The 25,459-nt window shown below is 41.8% G+C and overlaps 1 protein-coding gene and 1 pseudogene across 1 annotated transcript; both read right to left on the bottom strand.

The window, feature by feature from the left end:
* The window catches only part of LOC136159108 (17S U2 SnRNP complex component HTATSF1 pseudogene), a 210,718-nt pseudogene that overhangs the window by 66,630 nt on the left and 118,629 nt on the right, over positions 1–25,459 (bottom strand).
* Positions 3,533–24,945, bottom strand: LOC136163683 (glycine cleavage system H protein, mitochondrial-like). Its single transcript, XM_065928255.1, has 3 exons — positions 24,769–24,945; positions 20,839–20,966; positions 3,533–4,205 (listed from the first exon to the last, which is right to left on the bottom strand). Exons 1-3 carry the CDS (start codon positions 24,943–24,945, stop codon positions 3,683–3,685), a joined length of 828 nt encoding a protein of 275 aa, XP_065784327.1. The 3' UTR covers positions 3,533–3,682.

Raw genomic sequence — 25,459 nt, forward strand, 5'->3', positions numbered from 1 at the left:
TGATTTGGTGACTCAGAAGAGCATACCATATAGTCACCAGGGGGAACCTCTGAAGAGTCTAAGCTTTCTGCTAATTTGGGCTGCTACCAAGCAACTGAAGCCACTTTCTTAGCAAGCCAGACACTCAAGTTTCTGTCAACAACATGAAAAACTGAAGGAGGAAAGCACAGAAGTACACAGTCACTCTTCCTATTAAAATAAACTAAAATTAAGTTAAATAAGAACAAGAGATTTTAAAGAATTAAGGAATTACTTATAATGTGACAATGATAATATATAAAGAGCTCCTACAGATCAATAAAAAGATGAACACTCCAATAGAAAAATGGGCGAAGGACACAAAATCAATTGAGAATAATATAAATGATCAACATACATTATAAAAATCATTTTAAACACTTGAAAATCAACCTCAGTAATAATCAATGAATGCAAATAAGACAAGGAAATACCGCTTTTATCTATCATACTGGCAAATGTTTTCAGTGATAAATAGAATGAGATGGTTGGATGGCAACACTGACTCAACGGACATGAGTTTGAGCAAACTCCGGGAGAGGGTGAAGGACAGGGAAGTTGGGCATGCTGCAGTCCATGGGGTCACAAAAGCTCAGCCACAACTTAGCAACTGAACAACAACAGTGACTTTCTCTAGAAACAGTAGTAACAATTGGTTCAACACTTCTTAAGGTCAATTTGGCAAAATGTATAAACATCACTGTCTTTGCTTCAACAATTCTATTTCCTGGAATTAGTCCAAAGGATATAATTATGAATGCTGACAAAGATTTAGGCAGAAGAAAGTTCATTCCAGTGATGTTTATAATAGTTCAGATCAGTCGCTCAGTAGTGTCAGATTCCTTGTGACCCCAAGGACGGCAGCATGCCAGGCTTCCCTGTCCCTATTTTCTTCAGTTTAAGTCTGAATTTTGCAATAAGGAGTTCATGATCTGAGCCACAGTCAGCTCCTGGTCTTGTTTTTGCTGACTATATAGAGTTTCTTCATCTTCGGCTGCAAAGAAAATAATCAATCTGATTTTTGTATTGACCATCTGGTGATGTCCATGTGTAAAGTCGTCTCTTGTGTTGTTGGAAGAGGGTGTTTGCTATGACCAGTGCGTTCTCTTGGCAAAATTCTGTTAGCCTTTGTTCTGCTTCATTCTGTACTTCAAGGCCAAACTTGCCTGTTACTCCAGATATCTCTTGACTTCCTACTTTTGCATTCCAGTCCCCTATGATAAAAAAGACATCCTTTTTTGGTGTTAGTTCTAGAAGGTCTTGTAAGTGCTCATAGAACTGTTCAGCTTCTTCGGCATTAGTGGTTGGGGCATAAACTTGGATTACTGTTACATTGACTAGTATAGTAAATATTTATAATAGTAAAAATTGAAAATAACCTAGATATTCAGTAGAAATAAATTATGATACATACATAAAATAGAACACCATGTTATCATTATCTCTGTTGTCATAAAGCTATCCAGATAAATATGAAAAGATTCAGAAATTTGCTTATATTATACTCTTAAGTATAAAAATGGGGCTTCTTTTTACTGACTTAGCAGTAAACAATCTACCTGCCATGCAGGAGATGTGGGTTCCTGGGTTCAATCCCTGGGTTGGGAAGATCACCTGCAGGAGGAAATGGCAACCCACTTCATTATTCTTGCCTGGAAAATCCCATGGACAGAGGAGCCTGGCAGGTTACAGTCCATGGGATTGCAAAGAGTTGGACAACTTAACAACTAAACAACAACACAAAGTATAAAAACGGGCTATTAAAGTAGTATGTGTTGTGTATGCATATGTAAATACATGCAAAATAATCACAAGTAAAATATACTCAAAGTGGCAATCAATACTCTGATTAATGGGAGTGTAATTAATAAAAATAATTCTTATTAGTCAATATTCTCTAAAATTTGTACACTGAACATATAAGGATAAAAGCTATCATTTAAGAGTGAAAAGAAAACTTTCTAAGGACTAACTTCTACTTCTCCAACTGTGCTCAATTGTTGTTTCACTCAGTTTGGGTTTACTGCACCCTATTTCCTCACTGATGGAACATACAAGGGAAGCCCTGCCATTTCCACCGGCCGGCTGCACCAAGAGCCCCGGGGAAGAGACACACTGGTGGCTGGCCTCTAAGTGTGGAAAGCCTTTATCACCCAAATTGTTATGCTTCCTGTTCCATTTTTCCTCACAACTGTCTCAGCAGTGCCAACACCTCTATCTTTTCTCCCTGGCTAAAACTAGAATTCAAGCAACATAGAGCCCCTGTGCGCTTCCCTTCTGTGTCAATGGTCCCCTATCAGAAATACCCTGCCACCAAAGACTCATTCACCTAGCCTGATTTCCATGCCAATAAATGCTTAATCTACTGGTTACAATCTTTTCATAACCCTATGCTCCTATTTCCAGGGCAAACCTATATTACTTCTTAGCTGTATCCATTTGGGGTTCTCAAAGTCAGAGTGCCTTTTTTTCTCCTTTGGTAAGTTTAAGTATCAGAGCTTGATAAACAATTTTTAAATGTAGAAAATAATTGTTTTGTCATTGAAGGCAATCCTATTTCCAAATTAAGATATAATTTTAAACCACCATCTTCATAATTTTAAAAAAGTGATTAAGGTCACAGAAATCAGTTAAATTGAACATTGTACAGAGCAGATTAGAGAAATTTAATCCTTGCATTCTGGGATCTTACAATTTCAGGCAAATCACTCATATTTGCATAGTGTCAATGTACCATTTCATATACTCAACAAACCCTTGTTGAGTACCTACTAATGGTCAAGGGACACTCCTTCCACCAAAGTCCTGGAGGTACAAATACACACAGGCAGGGACACTATTTGAGAAGCTAACAGATTAGTCAATGTTGTCAATAGACAATATGTGAGCAATACAATCCAGTGGATGAGTGTAAGAACAGAGTTGTGTTCTAGGCAGTATATGCCCTTCATAGGGACTACTAAAGAGTCACTCTTTATTCACTAAAGGAGTTTCTCAAGTACGGTGTTACTCCAGGTGTCAGCAGGAGATAAAAATAAAGTGTTTCCTAAGTCCTAGGACAGACTAGGTTAAACTGAGTTCAAGAGGTTTCTTTGCTGTATAACTTATCAGAGTTTTTATTTATTCTTTTTTAAGAAGTTGAATATTTTATTATTAAATTGTTTATTCTCCTGCAAGGCTGTTGCTTCACTGTATAAAAATAGCACCAGCAAACACAGTATATTGCAAAATTAAGACAGTAATATTCTTCACTGGACACTATACAACTAACAAACTTTTCTCCACTGGGAGTTATTTCTAGTGGGAAGATCATTTTGACCCAAATCCAAGGATAGCTGTAAGCAAGTTACAATGTCATATAAGGTATAAGATAACCATGCTATCCTTGAATTACATAATTTTTATAATTAGTTTTATCAGAGATAATTTCAGGAATTCTGAATATTATAACTGGAGCCTAGCCTAAAAATCACAGGATGCTGTGGAAAAGATACACAGTGTTTATTGAAGGCATTAGAAAGTTAAGGGGTATTTTCTTCAGGAAACATTGTTACAAGTAGTTTCTTTTGCTAAAAGTTGCTTTTTAAATATCTATCCACCACTAATTTAAGACAACTATGCTAGATTAAGTTGTTTCAAAGTAGTTTATTTAGGGGTTCCATTTTCATTCCTCAATAGATTTTATGTATTTTTCATATGCTTCTTCACTCATTAGTTCATCTAGTCCTGAAGGGTTACTGAATGTCATCTTGATCAGCCAACCATCTTCATAACAAGACTTGTTGACAAGTCCTGGATTTTCTGCTAGAGCTGTATTAATTTCAGTTACTTCTCCTGATAGAGGGGAATAGAGTTCACTAGCAGCTTTCACACTTTCCAAAGCACTAAACTCCTCTTGTTTGTTCAACTTTGTCCCAACTTCAGGCAGACTACAGTAAACAACATCTCCCAAAGCTTCCTGTGCAAAATTGCTGATTCCCACTGTTCCAACACCGTTTTCTGTTGTTACCCATTGGTGTTTTTCTGTGAATTTCCGCACCGACAGCAGAGCAGGGCCGGTGCGCAGTCCCCATGGCCGCGGCGAGCAGGGCGCGCTGGGTGGAGATGGCGCGCAGACTGCCGCCCGCGCCCGCACGCTCCGCACCGCTTGCAGCGCCGTGTTCGCACGGGTGCAGAGGGGCTCGGCGCTGCACCCAGAGCACCCCGGCCGGCGGGGGCGGGCTTATCAGAGCTTTTAATATCCAATGTTCATCATGAATTCCCAGGATAAATTTCCAAAGATTGGCATTGTGAATTTCCAAAAATTATCCAAGAATAAGCTACTGGACCACAGAACTCTTTCTTCCCAGATCACCGTGATCCAAGAGTTTTAGAGTTCACAGAGTGCTTTTCTAAGGTACATAATCTCATGTGCCCAAGATGGCAAGCTTCTTGTGCAGAGGAACTGAAGACACCCATGAGACGAGGCAATAGGAACATACCTTGCTTACCTTTGTATCTCCAGAATCTACCCAGCATTTGGCACAGAAAAGACTCATTTAGTTACTGATCTATTTGTGACTTACTGCACCTTCCCAGCTGAGCCACCAGAGCCTGGAGGGAATAATTTAAGCACGTATTAGCCTCACTTTACAGAAGAAAATATACAGTGCGGGGACATTAAGTGACTCAACCAAGATCACAGAGTAAGCGAGTGATGCAATGAGGACTGGAAACCAGATCCCCAAAAGTCCAGTGCTCCTTTTCTTGTATGATGATACAATCTGAATTTTCTGGGTAGTCTTAATTTCAGATGCTGCTGCTACTGCTGTTAAGTCACTTCAGTCGTGTCCGATTCTGTGCGACCCCACAGACGGGAGCCCACCAGGCTCCGCCATCCCTGGGATTCTCTAGGCAAGAACACTGGAGTGGGCTTAATTTCAGATAGTCTGTTTTAAACAAGACCAAGTGACACCCTTGCTTTTTGGTTCTGAAAATAGCCTCCATAGCCACAACTTTCTATGTTTTATAAACATAAAAATATAAACATCTACCTAATAAATATGGAAACATACAGTCAGTCATGATATAAGGGAATCTACATGATATTGTGTGTGAGTGATTACACAAGAATGGCCTTAAGTACAGTCTGATTATTCTGTGGGAGAAGGGCATTTACAACAATGATAAAGTCCATTTTCAGTTCAGATTCTAAGTAGGGACAGCCACAGCTGGGCAAAGATGCCAGGAGTCTCCCACACAGACATCACTCAGAGAAAGAAGATACTCTCAGGAGCTGGCTGTGGGTCCTTCAGAGAGACCACAGCACAAAACACTGTCAATCATCCTCGGCTAACAAGCCTGGTGCCCGCCCCCCAAGACTACATGTCAGGAAAGCACATAAACAAAGATGAGACCAAGATGGATCAACACATTTTCTGTAGCAAGAGATCCCCTGAGCAGCATGGAATAATAGAAGATAGTCCCCATCAGACCAGCCCTAGGATGGTTTGCTTAGCCACACAAGTTCAGGGGTATTGCTAGTCCTTTAGTGAACAGGACAGAGGTAACCATCAGAATGACCTCTGTTCTGGAGGCAGAGACACTCTGAGTCAGAACCTTGCCTCTGCTATAATACCTTGCCAAGTGAATTTATCTCTATAAAGCTTCATCTATAAAATGAAAATAATAATTTTAGCTTCCTCACAGGACAACTGTGGTTTACATGAGATAAAAGGACCAAGTGCTTACCAGAGGACTTAGAACACAGTAAATGCTCAATATTTTTATTATAAAGAGGTACTATTTTAATTAATAATTCTATCATAACACATCACACCCATTAGGCTGTGCAGTCATTCCTATTACTTAATGTAACTTAGTCATCCTCAGCTAGTCCTTTGGTCTTCTCCTGAAAGTTCCTAGTTCAAGACCCTTTCAGGAATCAATAGAGAATTTAAAGCAAGGGGACCTCATCTATACATTACAGTCATCACCCAGGGACCCAAAATGGGTAAAAACACAGAAGCAGCCTCCTTGTAGAATGCTGTCTCAATAAGGCTTTGTTCTAGGTGGGAATTCCAAATTATAAGTAAGTAGTGGTCCAAATGATCAGAGACAGCATCACTGGAATAAAGGGAACAGCCTCTCTCTGCTATTCCTCTCAGCCAAGATCATCTTGTTCTTTGAACATAGTTACAAAAACTAATGGGCTTCCCTGGCGGCTCAGTGGTAAAGAATCCATCTGCAATGCAGGAGACTCAGGTTTGATCCCTGAGTCGGGAAGATCCCCTGGAGAAGGAAATGGCACCAGTATTCTTGCCTGGGAAATCCCAAGGACAGGGCAACCTGGCAGGCTACAGTGCATGGGGTCACAAAAGAAAAGGACACAGTGACTAAACAACAAAAACCAATACCCAATAAGACTAAACAACAGCTAAAACCAGTAAGAGTGGGTCATTTCTAGGGCTAGGATCACAAAACAAGTTTCTTAACTCACAAGGCATTGCTTTACGTTAAACATAGTATTTCTTGATTTTTTTCCTTATCCAAATAGAAAGCCCTGAAAATTTTTTTAAAAGAAGAATGAAGGTAACAGGTTGATAAAAATAGCCTTGATCAGTCAGCATCTAATTCCTGCTAGGTCTCTTCCATCTAAGTCGTGTATTGACTAATAAGCACTCTCTCCTGTCACTTGCAATGGCTTGCATGCATCACAGAGTTATTTGCAAGTTAATATATATTAAAATCACATATGCCCACACACATTACTTCTGTGTGTCAGGAGACCTCAAGAGATAATACATCCATCTTCATTTGTGACAGTGTATGCACCCATAGTTCATAAATGGTGATAAATGAATTGTCATGCCATCCCAATGGTATAATACACTTATCCCCTATTCTTGCCATATTAATACATGTTCATTTCAGCACCAGTCAGATCTTTAAATGAGTGATCCAACATCTGCCTCCTATTGGTAACCACAGAAGAATGCTAATTTCACCTCTCAACACCCAGTATAATTTGTTTGGTATGTAAATCAACAGCAGAAGAGAGAAGCCAAAAAAGTAATAATAATAACTTCAACTCATTATGTCTCTCTGATATGCTATGACAAATTGAGATGGAAAATGTTGACTTTGTTTATATTTCAGTGAATCCAGGGAGAGATTGCCCTCGGCAGCTGACCCACCCCCAGCTCATGGCCCACCCAAGTGGGGAGGGAGGGTAAAGTGGGGAGAACTGTTCAGGTTGATGAATAGGCCTGTGAACGCTCTTTAAATCGGTCTCTAACTGATGTGTTTATCACTTTCGCATCTGCCTGTATTAAGTGATTATTCATTAATAATTGCCATCCTCACCTTATACAGCCAACTTTCCATTTTTCAGAGGCTAATGGTAGTTTATCACTTAACTCTGCCTATACCTTTTGAAGGAGTATGAAATATCTTCCAGTTATTTTAGCCCTTCACACCTGCACTTACTGATGGCTGATGAAAGGAGATGCAACCTGAGGTCACTAAACCTTGAGGCTGAGAGGGAACTTAGGTGTGCTGGACTCCACCCTGACCTCATCACCTCTTTACCTCTCTCTGCCTCCTGTTCCCATGCTCTCAGCCTCCCTCCCTCACACCTTCTTTCTATCCCTCCAAGCTTTTTGGTTTGTTTGCCTGGTAAAATGATATTTAGGACTACAGAAATAAAACAGATGGCCAAAATGAGGACATGCATTAAGAGTGAGTCTTGTTAACTAGTTCTCACTAAAAAGATGACACAGCACTAATTAGTTGCTTCCAAATCTGGGGATCACCCACCCTATGGGTATTTAAAAATTTAAAGCACACATAATATATAAAAACAAGTTCTATATATATAGGACTTTATTTTTAACTGGTGTCTTTTTGGTGGGGGCAGAGCCATGCAGCATGCTGGATCTGAGTTCCCTAACAGGGACTGGATCCAGGGCCCCTGCAGTGGGAGTGCAGGGTCTTAGGCACCGGCACAGCAGGCGAGTGCCTACACTGTAGCATTTAAATCCCTCATAGCTCAGGGTAACGAATCTGCTCGCAATGCAGGAGACCCGGGTTCGATTCCTGGGTCAGGAAGATCCTCTGGAGAAGGAAATGATAACCCACTCCAGTATTCCTGCCTGGGAAATCTCATGGACAGAGGAGCCTGGCAGGCTGTAGTCTACGGGGACTGTAGTCCATGGGGTTGCAAGAGTCAGACACGACTTACAACCTCCAAAAGGAGATAAAATGTGAACAGATAACTCTCTTTTTTTGCCTTTCACATGTTGGAGATGACAGACCCAGATAAGCCAATCCCTTTCATGAGCACTTCGCAGATCCCAAGTGGTCCAACATATCTCTTTGGAAGAGGTCTTGTGAATAAACACGTGGACACACTCCTTTTGGTCAGAGTTCTGTGAACTCAGCACACTTTTTGTGCAATCCCTTGTTTCCCTGAGATTTGCATTCTGACGCAATTCTGTTTCAATAAGTTTGGAGTAAGACTCAGAAAACAAGAGTCAAACCTTCTGAAGCTATGTATGCGTTAAAAATGAATATTTTCTCAATCACTTATCCATTTAAGTCTAACAGGTGGCCCAGGGACACAGCCAGAGCCAACGTGAGGCCTCAGTCAAAAGCAAACAAAGAACAGGTGAGACTCCTCACAGGGGTGGTCTCAGGGGCAGCTGTCTGTACAATTCGGCAGAGAAAAGAACACGAGGGGAATGCTGAACTGACAAAGTCAGTGAGTTATAATCTCTCATTCCCATAAAATGACTCTCGTTATTCTTGGAGCTTAGACTCTGAAGCGAGCTGTAATGGGCCACTGGGCTAAAAATGAAGTGCAGATTTATTTCTATAATCACCACCAGCCAAGCCCTTCCCTGGGAAATAACGAACTTGGCTTCTGAAGTGCTAGGATACCTTTAGGATGCTTGAGATTTATCTTTGGGATTGAGTGCTTGTGTTGCTCTGGGACAGTCTAACTGTTTGAGTTGTAGATGCCCCAATCAGTGTGCTGGGGAATGCTGGAAAGACAACAGAGAAGGGAGCTCTGCTTCCCTTTCACACTCTGTTCTGAGAAAATTCTTATGCCTGAGAGATGGTAAGTAAATAGCTATTACAAACACATCAAATACTGAGCTAAGAGACCACCTGATTCAGCCTCGGTCCAGGAGACCAAATGCTTTCAGCCTCAATACAAATTTAAATTCTGAAATTGAATCCGATTCACAATAGGCCTCTACACTGATGGCTCTTGGCTTGGGGTGGTGGGGTCAGTGGGGGTTGGGGGGTGGGTGGGTAGGGGAGGTTTACTGTACTTCCCTTGCTATTCAAAAAAATCACTGGATCTAGAAAATGTTCCAAGTATAGTTATATAATTATGAATCTCAAGAGTTAAGGTAAAAGATACATACAGAAAAGTAAAACAAAAATAAATAAATAAAAACCACAAGGTCCTTCACGTAATTCTGGCACAGAGCTCACTGTGTAACACTGCCCTTCCTCTGGCACATGGGTGATCCAACAGCCACTGCTGTTCCCTCCAATGCCTCTTGGCAGATGTCTTAACTCATAACTAATTCATTTATTGGTTGCACACTGTTACTTCAGTTGCATCTGACTCTTTGTGACCCTATGGACTGTAGTCCACCAGGCTCCTTGCTCTATGGGATTCTCCAGGCAAGAATAATGGAGTAAGTAGCCCTGCCCTCCTCTAGGGGATCTTCCCCACCCAGGGACTGAATCTGCATCTCTTAAGTCTCCTGCATCAGCAGGCAGGTTCTTCACCACTAGTGCCACCTGGGAAGCATACATATAAATATGCTTTTCCTGGGACTTCCTGGCTGTCTGGTGGTCAACACTCCATGCTTCCACTTCTAGGGGTACAGGTTCAATTCCTGGTCGGGGAACTAAAATCCCACATGCCAAGTGACCAAAAAGTAAAAATTAAACAAAAAATAAAACTAAATAAATAAATTGGGCCAAGACATTTTTTAAAAAGACTAAAAAAATTCCTTTTCCTGACTTTCCTCTGCCTCATCTTTAAGAATCTTCTCAACTCTTAACTTTGTACAAAGCAAAAGTACTTCAAGCATTTTCTGGAAGTGAAAACTACAAATCTCCATTTGTGGAATTACCATGATGTTCAGAGCATAATCCAAAAAGCACAGAATTTTAGAGCTGAAGGTTCTGAAGGAGCATTTATACCAGTCTTTATGGACAAAAACACTGAAGCCCAGTGGGAATAAATGCATCATCTGAGGTCACTCAAGCAGTCAATGGTAGACTGAGAGTAAAATCTGGTTCTTCTAGCTCTGCCATGATAATGCCTTAAAATACTTTAAAAAATTACAGACCCAGAGGAATGACAGTAGAAGAAAGTTATTTCTTTGCTTTGAAAGGGTCAAAGGTCTGAGAAGGTCAGAAACTGCTTCCAACATCTAGAGCCTTAGCCCATAATGAGATAGACTGCCAGTATTTGCTGGAAAATGCCTTCTTCTTTCACAGGTCAATTAATTTTTTAATGATTTATGGTGATTCTCAAAGAAAATGCTTTTCCTGCAAGAGGAATTAATATGCTAAACTTAAAATATTTGCACTAATTACTAAAGGTCAAAATGGGATTGTGCAAAGACATTAAGCAGAAGGCCCAAGGGAATGGGAATACATTGGACAAATAATGTGAAATTCTGATCAAAATATTGAGTAAAGTGCCCTTTTTTGCTTATGTGATTACAAACTGGAGCAAGGACATTCTCCCTTAAATCTAGACCACGAATTTTATGATGACTTGCCAATAGTGACCATAATATCAAAACCCTAAATTGCTCAGAATGTCCATAAGAGAAACTGCAAAGTCAATTACTAGCATGGAGATAAGGCTCTTCCTAATCTGATCCCACCCTGCTCGTCTATTTCTACCATTGCTTTCTCCTATCCATACTGTCCTTCTTTCACTTTCTCAAAGTCGCCAAACCTCTAGAACTGTCCACTTGTGTCCCCTGCCTAGACCACTTCCTCCTCTGACTATTCCACCCACTTCCTTTCATCTCAAGAAACCCTACTCATCCTTCAGGTCTCATTAGGTGTCATGTTCTGTGTCAAAAGGCTGCCTCACTCTCCCCAATTCTTCACTCTTTAGTGTATTAACGTATGGTATTAGAAGACTCTACACATGGAGAACACCACATGGTCAATACCAAAATCAGATTCATTATATTCTTTGCAGCCAAAGATGGAAAAGCTCTATACAGTCAGCAAAAACAAGACCAGGAGCTGACTCTGGCTCAGATCATGAGATCCTTATTGCCAAATTAAGACTTAAATTGAAGAAAGTAGGGAAAACCACGAGACCATTCAGGTATGATCTAAATCAAATCCCTAATGATTATACAGTGGAAGTGACAAATAGATTCAAGGGATTAGATCAGATAGACAGAGTGCCTGAAGAACTATGGATGGAGGTTCATGACACTGTACAGGAGGAGGGATCAAGACCATCCCCAAGAAAAATAAATGCAAAAAGGCAAAATGGTTGTCTGAGTAGGCCTTACAAATAGCTGAGAAAAGAAGAGAAGCAAAAGGCATATGAGCAAAGGAAAGATATACCCATTTGAATGCAGAGTTCCAGAGAATAGCAAGGAGAGATAAGAAAGTCTTTCTCAGCAATCAATGCAAAGAAATAGAGGAAGACAACAAAATAGGAAAGACTAGAGATCTCTTCACAAAAATTAGACATACCAAGGAAAGATTTAATGCATAGATGGGCACAATAATAGACAGAAATGGTATGGACCTAACATAAGCAGAAGATATTAAGAAGAAGTGGCAAAAATACAAAGAAAAACTATACAAAAAAGATCTTCACAACCCAGATGATCACAATGGTGTGATCACTCATCTAGAGCCAGACATCTTGGAGTGTAAAGTCAAGTCGACCTTAGGAATCATCACTACAAACAAAGCTAGTGGAGGTGATGGAATTCCAGTTGAGCCATTTCAAGTCCTAAAAGATGATGCTGTGAAAGTGCTGCACTCACTATGCCAGCAAATTTGGAAAACTCAGCAGTGGTCACAGGACTGGAAAAGGTCAGTTTTCATTTCAATTCCAAAGAAAGGCAATGCCAAAGAATGCTCAAATTACTGCACAATTGCACTCATCTCACATGCTAGCAAAGTAATGCTCAAAATTCTCCAAGTTTCAACAGTATGTGAGCTGTGAACTTCCAGATGTTCAACCTGGATTTAGAAAAGGCAGAGGAACCAGAGATCAAATTGCAACATCAACTGGATCATCAAAAAAGCAAGAGATTTCCATAAAAACATCTATTTCTGCTTTACTGACTATGCCAAAGCCTTTGGCAGTGTGGATCACAACAAACTGTGGAAAATTATTAAAGAGATAGGAATACCAGACCACTTGACATGCCTCCTGAGAAATCTGTATGCAGGTCAGGAAGCAACAGTTAAAACTGGACATGGAAAAACAAACTGGTTCCAAATAGTCAAGGCTGTATATTGTCACCCTGCTTATTTAACTTATATGCAGAGTACATCATAAGAAATGCTGGGCTGGATGAGGCACAAGCTGGAATCAAGATTGCTGGGAAAAACATCAATAACCTCAGATATGCAGATGACACCATCCTTATGGCAGAAAGGGAAGAAGAACTAAAGAGCCTCTTGATGGAAGTGAAAGGGGAGAATGAAAAAGTTGGCTTAAAACTCAACATTCAGAAAACAACGATCATGGCATCTGGTCCCATCACTTCATGGCAAATAGATGGGGTAACAGTGGAAACAGTGACAGACTTTATTTGGGGGGACTCCAAAATCACTGCAGATGGTGACTGCAGCTATGAAATTAAAAGATGCTTACTCCTTGGAAGAAAAGTTATGACCAACCTAGACAGCATATTAAAAAAGAAAGACATTACTTTGCCAACAAAGGTCCATCTAGTCAAAGCTATGATTTTTCCAGTAGTCATGTATGGATGTGAGAATTGGACTATAAAAAAAAGCTGACTGCTGAAGAATTGATGCTTTTGAACTGTGGTGTTGGAGAAGACTCTTGAGAGACCCTTGGACTGCAAGGAGACCCAACCAGTCAATCCTAAAAAAAATCAGTCCTGAATATTCACTGGAAGGACTGATGCTGAAGCTGAAACTCCAATACTTTGGCCACCTGATGCAAAGAACCAACTTATTGGAAAAGACCCTGAAGCTGGAAAAGATTGAAGGTGGGAGGAGAAGGAGACAACAGAGGATGAGATGGTTGGATAGAATCATGCACTCAACAGACATGAGTTTGAGTAAACTCCAGGAGCTGGTAATGGACAGGGAGGCCTGGCGTGCTGCAGTCCATGGGGTGGCAAAGAGTCGGACACAACTGAGCGACTGAACTGAACTGAACTTAGTATATTCATATGATGTGTCCTGTGACTTTTCAGTTTCTCCCACTAATGGATGGTGGTGACAATTTAGTCTCTAAGGTGTGTCCAGCTCTTGCATCTCCATGGACTGTAGCCCACCAGACTCTATCCATGGGATTTCCCAAGCAAGAAGGGTGAAATGGGTTGTCATTTCCTTCTCCAAGGGATCTTCCCAACCCAGGAATTGAACCCAGGTCTCCTGCATTGCAGATGGATTCTTTACTGACTGAGCGACCATTTCAGTTTCTCCCACTGATAAGAGATTATTTTCCCACTCCTCAAATCTGGGTTCAGCCATATGACTTTCTTTGACTGACAGAATGAGGCAGAAGTAACAATGTGCCAGTTACGATCATAATGCTTTAAGAAGTCTCATATATTTCCGCTTGCCTTCTTTGATTCTGCTATAGCATGAGAAGAACATACTTGGACTAGCCTGCTGATCCCAAGAGAAAGATGAGGGATGTATAGAACAGAGTCACCCAGGAAAAGTTCATCAACCAAGCCCAGACCAGATCAGCTGTTCCCCAGGTGACGCATGGGCAAATGCACGAATCCAGAAAAGATCTGCTACTTGTTTAGCCTGGGTGAGACAACCTAAAGGTACCTGAGAAATGACAAATGATTGCTGTCTTTAAGACACTAAATTAGGGTGGTTTGTTACACAGCAATGATATTTTTTCTAACATAGCCGTTATCAAACTTTATTATAATCCTTGGATTAATTTCCTCTCTCTTGAGGACTGAATTCCAGTATGATTGAAGCTATGCCCATTTGCTCAACACATTATTTCAAGTTTAGTACAGTCTACTGGTATGCAATAGATACCCATTAAATAAATGGTTGTAAAATCAATTCCTTATTATTGCAAAACAGTTTCTCTTCCATTCTTTAGTCTCTCTCTAGCCAGACAGAACACTGCCCACCGACACTTTTCAAAGCTCTTCCATGGTAGGTACACAATTTTAACCTGACAACCATCCTGCAAAGTAAATTATGCTTATTTGATTCATGCTAGACCGAATGACTGAATACAAGCCCCTATTTTGTTCATCTATTATTGTTTATCTCATTGTGATTTTATAGTTAGTACTAAACAGATGAATGAACATTAACAAATAAAGCATATTCTTACATTCGGCATCACATTCTATGTTCCTCCAAATTTCTTCAACCTGTATAAATTAGATGCAAAGTCAGTCTTTGAATACATGCAAAATCTGTTAGGAATTAAGATCCTGTTCTTACAGGATCTTTCTTACAGATCTGTTCTTACAGAATGGCTATTGGAAACCTGAATATAGTGGTGAAAATTGCACTTAAATAGTCATCAAAGAACCCATCTCATGCACCTGTTTCCACATGGTGCTTTGGAAAAGGGAGAGATGCAGAGAATTTTACAATCTTTTGTTAATCCTCTGTGCCTTTATTTCACATCCCAACTCTTCACTTGCACTGAAGATTCATAATTGTAAACATTTGGCATTGTCAAGGGCTCAGCCACATGAACTATGAGAAAATGGAGATTTGATTGATTTAGCCCATTTTTAAAACTTATTTTTTAATAATTGTGGTAACAGTGTGAGGGTACTTAATATTATTGAACTGTATACAATCATTTAGCCCATCTTTGCTGCTATATGATCTAAAAATCCTTAACCTCTAGGACCTGTAGGACAAAAGAAACTGACTATGTTTGAAAGGAACACTACTGGTCTCCACCACTGAGAAATATACTTTCTTCTCATCTATAGTCTTTACTCTATGCTCTGCCTCCCATAGGAGAGGGGCATGGGGAAAAAAGTACCCGTTGTGTTAGAACATGCCAATCTTTTATTACAACCACCAACACCAGGTGTGAGCTGAAGAAAATCACTAACACTCCCAATGCAAGAGGCCTGGGTCTGATCCCTAGTCAGGGAACCAGGGAGCTTCCTAGGTGGGATGAGCGGTAAAGAATTCCCCTCCCAATGCAGGAGATGCAGCTTCCATTCCTGGGTCAGGAATCTGACCTCATGCAGTAGGAAACGGCAGCCCGCCCCAGTATTCTTGCCGGCAAAATTCCATGGACAGAGGAGCCTGACAGGCTACAGTAGATGGGGTCACAAAGAGTCTCGGACATGATTAAGCATTCACACACACAGGGAACTAGATTCCATATGCTCAAACTAAAAGATCCCACATGCTTCCACTAAGACCCAGCACAGTCAAATAAATAAATATTAAAAAAAAAAAAAAAAGAAAGAAAGGAAGAAAGAAAGAAACTTTCTCCTTGCCTCAGTTCAGTTCAGTTCAGTCACTCAGTCATGTCCGACTCTGCGACCCCATGAATCGCAGCACGCCAGGCCCCCCTGTCAATCACCAACTCCCAGAGTTTACTCAAACTCACGTTAATCGAGTCGGTGATGCCATCCAGCCATCTCATCCTCTGTCATCCCCTTCTCCTCCTGCCCCCAATTCCTTCAAGCATCAGGGTCTTTTCCAATGAGTCAACTCTTCGCATGAGGTGGCCAAAGTACTGGAGTTTCAGCTTCAGCATCAGTCCTTCCAATGAACACCCAGGACTGATCTCCTTTAGGATGGACTGGTTGGATCTCCTTGCAGTCCAAGGGACTCTCAAGAGTCTTCTCCAACACCACAGTTCAAAAGGATCAATTCTTCAGTGCTCAGTTTTCTTCACAATCCAACCCTCACATTCATACATGACCACTGGAAAAACCATAGCCTTGACTAGACGGACCTTTGTTGACAAAGTAATGTCTCTGTTTTTTAATATGCTATATAGGTTGGTCATAATTTTCCTTGCAAGGAGTAAGTGTCTTTTAATTTCATGGCTGCCATCACCATCTGCAGTGATTTTGGAATCCAAAAAAATAAAGTCTGACACTGTTTCCACTGTCTCCCCATCTATTTGCCATGAAGTGATGGGACCAGATGCCATGATCTTAGTTTTCTGAATGTTGAGCTTTAAGCCAACTTTTTTCACTCTCCTCCTTCATTTTCATCAAGAGGATTTTTAGTTCTTCTTCACTTTCTGCCATAAGGGTGGTATCATCTGCATATCTGAGGTTATTGATATTTCTCCCGGCAATCTTGATTCCAGCTTGTGCTTCTTCCAGTCCAGTGTTTCTCACGATGTACTCTGCATATAAGTTAAATAAGTAGGGTGACAATATACAGGCTTGACGTACTCCTTTTCCTATTTGGAACCAGTCTGTTCTTCCATGTCCAGTTCTAACTGTTGCTTCCTGACCTGCATACAGGTTTCTCAAGAGGCAGGTCAGCATCTCCTTGCCTAGGCCCTCGAGAATCTTACATGGAAACTGGGAACCAAAAAAACATTATGTAATAGTGTGAGTGTGAGGATTAGACTATATTATGCACAGAAGGATTCAGAGATTGGCTTGTCCTATTGAAGATTCTTCACAAATGTTATTTATTATGGTGCAATCTTGTATGCATGGATGATTCCTGAAGTACAAATAAGGCATCTACTTTCCCAACTCTATGTGTGACAAGGTTAAAAAAAAAAAAAAAAACTTGCACTTAAAATGAGATCTGCTTTGCCCTCCCTCCTTAGGCTTGTGCATTCTTGCTTTTTAAAGATACTTTGTAAACACTGCCTCTTCTGCGCCCTTGCCTCACACACAGCTGGTTTCCTCCTCGTCACCTGAGCTCCCCTCCATCACACCACTTGTTACTTGGCACTGGAATACTCCGTTGACTGGTCTGCCTCCCTCTGGGTTTTAACTAGGTTCAGGACAGAGTCCATTATTCCTCTAAATAAGCACTTCTGAGTACTGATCTGGCCCTCCCAACTGCCCAGGACAGTGCCCAGGACCCATAGGTGCTCAGTAAATCTTCAGGGGAGAGAGAATAAACAAAAAGGACACTTGGACAAAAAGAGTGGACACGATGACGGGTCTGGCATCAAAGCAAGCAGTCGGGTTGAAAAGTCCGAGCAGGAGAGCCAGTCTTGTGTCCAGAACCTAGAGAAGGGCACAGCTCAACAAAGGCTCTTGGCAAACAGGTGACTGGGCATAGCGCTTAGGGCTGCAGGCTCTGGTGCCACGAGCTACCTGAACGTGGCTCGAGGCGCCACCCCTCACCAGCTGTGCAGCCTTCAGCGAGCGACTCACTGATGAGACCATTTCCTCATCTGCAAAGCAGACACCCTGATGCCTTCCTAAGAGCGACGTGAGGCTTAAATAAAGTGATAACTGGAACTGTTTGCCTAGCACATAGGTAAGCGCTTAATAAATGTTAACGGCTGCTATTGTTATTGTTGTTGTTACTAATGGCTGAAACTATAGGCTTTGTGGTCAGCATTGAATTGAAATCGGTGTTCTAGGTCCTATTAATTTTTGTGACCTTGGGCAAATTAGTTAAATTTTGTAAACCTCAGTTTCCTCATCTATAATGAGGCAATAATATCTGTGGTGGGAAAATAACAAATAAAAATGTAGCATCATGATGCCTGGCCCCTATTAAGTTCTCCATAAAGGCTCATTACCATTAAGTCAGGAATCCCCACACAGAGTTCAAACAGGGGCAGGGACAAAGTGGAATCCAGATAGACTGGAGCAGTATCATGGGATCAGGTCAGGAAATGGTGTCACAGGTCTACTCAAAGAGGCTTGGTTACCTTCTACCCTGCTGAATGCATGTGTACACAGACTTAGGTGACTGTCACAGCCCAAAGAGTCAAGACTTTGCGGCCATCACAGCCTCCCCCACACCTAAGGCTGGGCATCCTTTGCGTTCCCACAGCTCATTATGTTTCCTCTGTCTTGTCTTCAGTTTAGAAGTATTTATGCAGGCATCAATACCATGTCTCATCTCCCTTGGTGCCCCTAAAGCCTGGCGTAGTAAAGGAATCCAGTAACATTCACTGAGTTAGCAGCACTGACAGACAGCTAGGTGAGACTCCTTCAAGGCTGAATTCCAAAACTTGGGATCTTTGGCCCTCAATGTATTTCTTCATGTCTATACTCACTTGTATTATTATTAGTATTATTTGCTTTAAAAATTTTGGAATTATCTTGGGCCAACTACAAAGTAAACTGGTTTTAAAACCTCAACTATAGAGTGCATAAAATTTCTGAGGTCCACAAACCTAAGAGAAAAGCCAAACTGTCCTCTCTCCTTCCTACCTCCACTCCCTGCTCCACCAACAAACGCGTCTACAAAATCTCACCAGGCAGTAAATCAATTGTTAAAAATGGCTATTTTGTAAAATAAAGTTTTGTGATCAATTTTCCTAAGGAAGTGGTGGGGGGGAGCAAACACTGTGTTTTTTAGTCATATAAGCACGCACACACACACACACACCAAGAAAACTTAGTTCTAATAGTGGAGTTGATCTCTGTGTGTTTCAGAAACCCAGTTTGCAGCCTGGGAAAGTGATATTTATTTGAAGGAGCTTATTGCCAAAAGTGAATCATAAATCTGCTGGCTGTTGAGACTTCAAGGCAGAAAGAACAGAGGCAATTATTAGTCTGAATGTTCCACTGACAATATGAAATCTTTGTCTTTCAAAGCATTTGTTTAAGTAAGAAAAAGTTTGCCCAGGCTGGAGAACGTTCTATTATGGGAAATGAAACTTCTGAAAGCTCCAAAGCTTATTTATATATTTGCTAGGCTTCTCTCTGCCAACTTTCTTCTCTCCCAGAGCGTCCGTTAATGCTAAGAAAAGCCTCTGAAAAGCACACATTATAAGCAGAGAAAAATCTTAATGAATGTAATATATTTGGCAAATCTGTTTTATCTACCAAAGAGATTTCCTTCCTCTCTTCATCACTCATCTCTTTTATTTTTTAATGTTTTTCTCCTTGACTCATCTTAGGTAGTTTATTTTTCTCTCCTTCCAAAAATAAAAATAGAAACCCAAACAGTCTCTTGACTCATTCTCCTGTTGTCATTTTCTATTTCTTCCTACTTACTCGATTTCCCTCCTTTTGGGGAACTCTAGAAGAGGTATTCTTGCCTGGAAAATCCCATGGACAGAGGACCCTGGCGGGCTACAGTCCATAGGGTCACAAAGAGTAGGACACAACTGGGCGTGTCCTATGCACAGCAACATAGCACAGAAGGTTGGGGTGTGGAGGAGCAGGCAGTGCAGGGAGCCTTCAGAGCCCTGTGCTAACGTCCTTTCTCTAGCTCAGCCAGAGGACTATCCATTACAAAACCCAGCTCTCAACTATGCACTTTACAAATGGTCTTTGGCTGATAGGCAAGCCAAGCTTGCCTCCCCCTCCCACTGAGCATGGTCCTTCCCTCCACTCATACATGCTCAGGAATTGCTAAGCCATCATAATACAGATCTGAACAGCTCCACATAAGTTATCAGCTAGAAAAAGTGGGAGTTTTTTGGTTTTTTTTTTTTTTAAATCATACAAGGCATTCCAGATCCCAAAGATGCAGGGGTAATTTCCTCCTAACACTAATGAGGATAAATATGAGTTGAATGTATTTGTACATCTTCATACATAGTTCTCCTTTCTGTCAAAGCTGTGCTATCTGACACCACATCTGTGACCTGAGACCCTGTTAACACCTTGCTAGTCAGAGCGCGGTGCCCCTGCCAGCAGTATCAGCATCACCCGCTATATAGCCCTGGTGGCTCAGTGGTGAAGAATCTGCCTCCACTGCAGGAGACCTGGGTTTGTGCCCTGGGTCGGGAAGATCCCCTGGAGGAGGGCAAGGCAACTCACTCCAGTACTGGGCTTTCCTGGTGTCTCAGCTGGTAAAGAATCCACCTGCAGTGTGGGAGACCTGGGTTTGATCCCTGGGTTAGGAAGATCCCCTGGAGAAGGGAACGGCTACCCACTCCAGTATTCTGGCCTGGAAAATTCCGTGGACTGTGTAGTCCATGGGGTCGCAAAGAGTGGGACACGACTGAGCGACTTCCACCTCACTACAGGAGTAACCCACTCCCCACTCTGCAAACCCTGGCTACTGACCAGAAGCTCATAACTCCAGAGGCACCCATCCTCCCATGGCTGCAAGGGTTGGAGACTGTATGTGATGAATGGGTCCCTTGAACTTTGTCTCAGCTTAATGCTGAAGACACGACCCCAAACCACATCATTAACCCTTCAGCAGATCCTCTCCACATTGAGGCAGTAAAAACACTTCTCCAAATGCATACCCACGCACATTTTAGTTTCTTGTTTTTTGTGTGGGGGTCTCATACTCCCAAGAAGCCTCCAGCATTAAGTCATTCCCTTGGAATCATGAGTTCTACATTTCTTTCCTTTCAGGCCGACAAAACGTGGGCCGGCAGCCTCTGGCCAACGCAAACGCAGTGAACTCTTCTCAGACACACGGGGTTCCAGCCAGTTTGTGGTGGTTCTGTTACTCTGAATAACCTGACACAGTCATGGATACCCTGTCAAGCTCATCTGCTTGACACTCAACACCTCGGCCCTGTAAGGAAAGCCGGGTCTGGAAGCTTCCAAAGGGCTCACACCTCGTGTCAGGTCACCGATGGCCATAATACCTCCTCCCAGCTGCACCTGTGAGACATGCAGAGAGTGCTTCCTGGTGGGTGGCCTTAGGCCTAGAACTTTTAAAATCCCTCCAAGAACAAAAAGGAAGAGTTGCATCCTCCTGCTACTTTAACATGGCCACAGACACTGTTTTATGTGGGACTCCTAGCAGTGCGAGAGTAAGAGAGGTAGAAACGGGCAGCTGAGGAAGAGGACTGGACCTCTCACGGGGTGCCCACCCTGTGTTCTCCATGGAGCATGTCCTCTGAGAGCCTCTGAGGGGCTCCGTAAGAACACAGTGGGCTCCTGCCCCTGAACTCCTCACTCAACTTTACAACCTCTGCAAACTCTGGAACTCCTGCCTCTCTCAGGAAGTCCCGACCTATCATCAGATTGAGATAAGAGTCTTGTCTCCTGCCACGAAATGAAACAACCTCTCAGGAATGAAACTATCTAAGATTCCATTTAGATTAAACCCAGTTAATTCAGCTGCAACAGAGGCCATAGGGATGTGTTCTGAAGAAGGAGGAAAGCCATTGCTTTAACTGAGTTCCAACAGAGATGTTTCACTTACAGTGGGGCCTAGGATGTAACTTTCCTGTGAGTCTCAGGGATTTGTCAAAAATTCAATTTGGATATTTTGAGATCCTTAGGAGGATCTAGTTGGTAACAGGGAGTGGTGACTTGCTTGCCACAGATTAACTTAAGTGGAAAATAAGATTAGTCTAAATGACCCCCGTGCCTATTTCTAGCATAGTCCCTAAATGAAACGTCCTTTTCTCACAATGCATTTCACTGTTTTGAGAGGAGCTCCACTGTTGTTGTTGCTTTAATTTCTAGTGGAGTACAGTTGCTTTATAACGTTGTGATAGTCTCCACTGTAAACTAAAGTAAACCAGCTCCACATACACACAGATCCCTCTCTGGGGATTTCCTTCCCATGGAGGTCACCATGGAGCACCAAGCAGCGTGCCCTGTGCCGTACGGTAGGTTCTCATTAGTTATCTGTTTTATACACAGTATGAACAGTGTATATATCACAATGCAGTTTTATAACATCACTCTTTCAATCTACTAAAAAAGGAACAAAACATAAGACTGGCCCTCATTTTAGTTCTCAGTCCTAATTCTGCATGTATTTAGTGGCATATAATCCTTAGGTTATCACTGTTTCCATACTGTGCATCCCTACTGAGTGCCTGGGGTCACCGTGGAGGATATCAAAGTATGAAACTCAGTTTACTACACAGAGTTGCAACCCACATGAAGCCAAGCTGGCCTTTTCTCACCTAGAAGTCAACCTTAGCCTGGAATCTATCAGAGAAATGAGCTCAAAAATAACCAAGAAGCAATTAATATCTATATTGAAATCTATTAAAAATCCTCCAAAGAGATCCCACTCATAGCACATAGCAAAACCGATTGAAATCATGTTTTTGCCACTTTTATCTACATAAATATATTATTTGGTGTGTGCATTTCTGTGCATTGCACCTGGAAGCTCTCTTCTCCAAAATCTCTCAAAAGTCAGACTCCCACAAGATTTCTTCTCTGTCCGCCTTCCCTGTGTCCACAGGTGACACTTCCCCTTGTCAGCAGTACTCTGGTGATTCCAGTGTAGACCTGGCTGACCTCCCCTAAAATCAGTCAGTGATTGGCCCAGAGCCCACCTGGGAAGACACGGGGAAGGGAGGCAGGAGGGGCTGCAGCTGCTTCTCCTCAGCAAACCAGGGGGGGGGACGCTGTCAACATTTAAATGATATTCTTGCCCTATTCGGAGGGAAATGTTTAACAAATATTGGTTGAATACCTCTTTTATGGGCTACACACTACTCAGTACGAACCTTACTGATAAAGCAGATATGGTCCCTTATAGTCCACAGGCAGCAGCAATTCTCAGTAATTGAATAGGATGGCTCCTACAGCCACCAGCAGGGAAGTCTCTATCCAGATGTCCCTGGGTGCAAATGAGAGCATCCCATATCCAGTGATTATGTCCGGAGCCCTCTTCCAGAGCGCAAAATTCCCAAAGAGAAGATGGGGAGGGTGAGATATATTTTCCTGTCTCAGCTGAAATCTCCCTCATTTCCTGCTTCTGCCGAATTCTTGTTCTCTGTTCTGTGCCTGGAGGTCAATCCTTTTTCTCCCTGATTCCCTATTCAAGTAACAAGGGAACAAAGCCTGCGATGTGTAGCAAACTTCTGCTGAAGTTTTCTAGGTCACCGCCAAAGAGTTACATTCCTGCGTGACACAGCAAATAACTTAAAACAACACATTAGTCACCTCATCTTAAAAGTCCCTTTGGGGACTTTGCTGGTAGTACAGTAGTTAAGACTCTGCCTTCCAATGCAAGGGGCAGGGGTTTGGTCCCTGTTCACGGAACTAAGATCTCACAAGCCTCATGGCCAAAAAAAAAGAAGCCAAAACATAAAAAAGAAGCAATACTGCAGCAAATAGACATGTTAAGAAATGGCCGCTATCCATGACATGGGATTTCACAATGGTCTCCCTGCTCCAATCAGCACCTGGTCACTGACCGTCTTGCTGCTGCGTGTGCACACACGCAGACACAGACACACACGCACGTGCATGCAAAAACTGCTCAAGGAATTCCAAATTCCTCTCACTTTGTTAGGCACAGAAATTCAGTACTCTCCAACCCTTATATCCAAATTTAATTCTAGAACCAACCTTGGATAGCTAAAAATTTCAGCTACTCAGAGGAGAAAAAGAGCTGGTTTTATGTTAAAAGCAAAAAGAACGACATATTTATAGTCTTTTCCCTAATAGGATTGAGCCTCCTTTATTAAGTGACAAAAAGAATTATGCCAATGCTAAGAGGTATAAAATTTGCCCCTTTCTGTGTAATAAGATTAGACCAATACTCTCTAAGACCCACTAGACTATAAGTTTCAAAAGAGCAAGGATAGTGTCTGTCTTCTTCTCTGCTGTATCTAGTATCTAGCTATCTCAACAAATATTTTTAATAATTTACTAATATCCTGTTCCGTACTGACATTCTGTAATTCTTTATTATTTGCAATTCCTTAATCTATTTTTGGAGCTCCCTCAATGGCTCAACAGGTAAAGAATCCACCTGCAAAGCAGAAGACATAAGAGACGCAGGTTCGATCCCGGGTTGGGAAGGAGGAGGAAAATGGCAACCCACTCCAGCATTCTTGCCTGAAGAATTTCATGGAGAGAAGAGCCTAGTGGGCTACAGTCCACAAGGTCACAGAGTCGGACACGACTGAGTGAAAGCAGAAGCAACCTTTTTTTTTTTTTACCATACTTCTCTCACATTTGGAGGATGTGTAGAAGAAATGTTTTAGTCAAAAGAGTTAAAGCATTAAATGCATATACTTATTACTGTATCAGAATTACTTCAGCTATGAATAACTGAAGAACCAACTCAAAATAACTTAAGTGACAAAGAAATTTATTATTTCACAGAATACGAAGTTCAAAGATGAGGTTGTCTTAGGGCTAATCAATTTTGCAGCTTGGCAACAATATTGATATTCAGGTTCTTTTCCGATTTCTACTCTGCCATCCTGGGTGAGGTCCTGTGAAAGGTAAAATTCAAACGACTCCATTTTAAGATAATACCACCATTTTGAGCAGAACTCCCCCGAAGAAAGAGAAGAGACAAAGAAATTCAAACAAGCCAATCAGGAGAAGACAAGTTACCCTTCACCCCTAGCCAATCAAGGGAGGGCAAGAAAGTCCCTCTAGAAAGCCCCTCACCTCCCACCAATCAGTAGCTTACAAGACCTCCCTAGTTAAAGAAATAACCATCCCCTTAAGCTACCCGCTTCCCCCACTATACGGTATAAAAATGGATCGCCGCCATCACTCGGGGCTCTGTCTGCATGACCATTAGGTTGTGTGGAGGGAGTCCCTGCTCGAGCTTGTAATAAAGTTCCTCACTGCTTTTGCATCGATCCGCGGCTCCTGTGGTGTTTGGTGGGATTCCGCGATCCAGGTACAACAGTCTTTGAGACATCTTACAACTGCAAAGTGGCTGTAGCCACACCAAACATCATGTTTCATACAACAAAGCCCTTCTCTGGGTCCTTCATCAGGAACAAAGATAACCTTCCCAGAAGCCACTCTGTAGACTTTAGCTCACATTTCACTAGCCAAAACCACATTACCTACTCAGTCCTAAACCAATGCAAGGGAAATGGAATAACGACTGTGCAAGACTAACCAGGATTCAGTCCTTAGAGCTGGGACACCAGAATCCCAAAAGAACCCAAAATCCTTGAAGAACTTGGTCACTCCTTGCCTGAACGAAACTGGAGTTCTATTCTAAAGGATAAAGGAAGGAGTGTCTGCTGGGTAGTCAACCAGCAGTATATACCATACTTACTACCATACTTACTATCATTTTAAAAAGCCATTCTGAATGCAATGAGAATTACTTCAAATGGGGAACAAATTCCAATCAAAAGGAATGTTTTTAAGACTAAGTCACAGATTAACACAAAATTGTCAATGTTGGTGTGTTAATCTCT

Source organism: Muntiacus reevesi, chromosome 1 (assembly GCF_963930625.1).
Source record: "Muntiacus reevesi chromosome 1, mMunRee1.1, whole genome shotgun sequence".
Classification (NCBI taxonomy): domain Eukaryota; kingdom Metazoa; phylum Chordata; class Mammalia; order Artiodactyla; family Cervidae; genus Muntiacus; species Muntiacus reevesi.

What these genes read in the sequence shown, in the direction of transcription:
- LOC136163683 (XM_065928255.1), bottom strand. Translation starts at nt 24,945, where the DNA reads ATGTCTCAAAGACTGTTGTACCTGGATCGCGGAATCCCACCAAACACC. An exon ending in CGGCGATCCATTTTTATACC is followed by an intron (nt 20,967 to 24,768) that starts GTATAGTGGGGG and finishes CATGTCTCACAG; the next exon opens with GTGCAGCTGGGAGGAGGTAT. An exon ending in AAGCAGATGAGCTTGACAGG is followed by an intron (nt 4,206 to 20,838) that starts GTATCCATGACT and finishes CTCTGGGTGCAG; the next exon opens with CGCCGAGCCCCTCTGCACCC.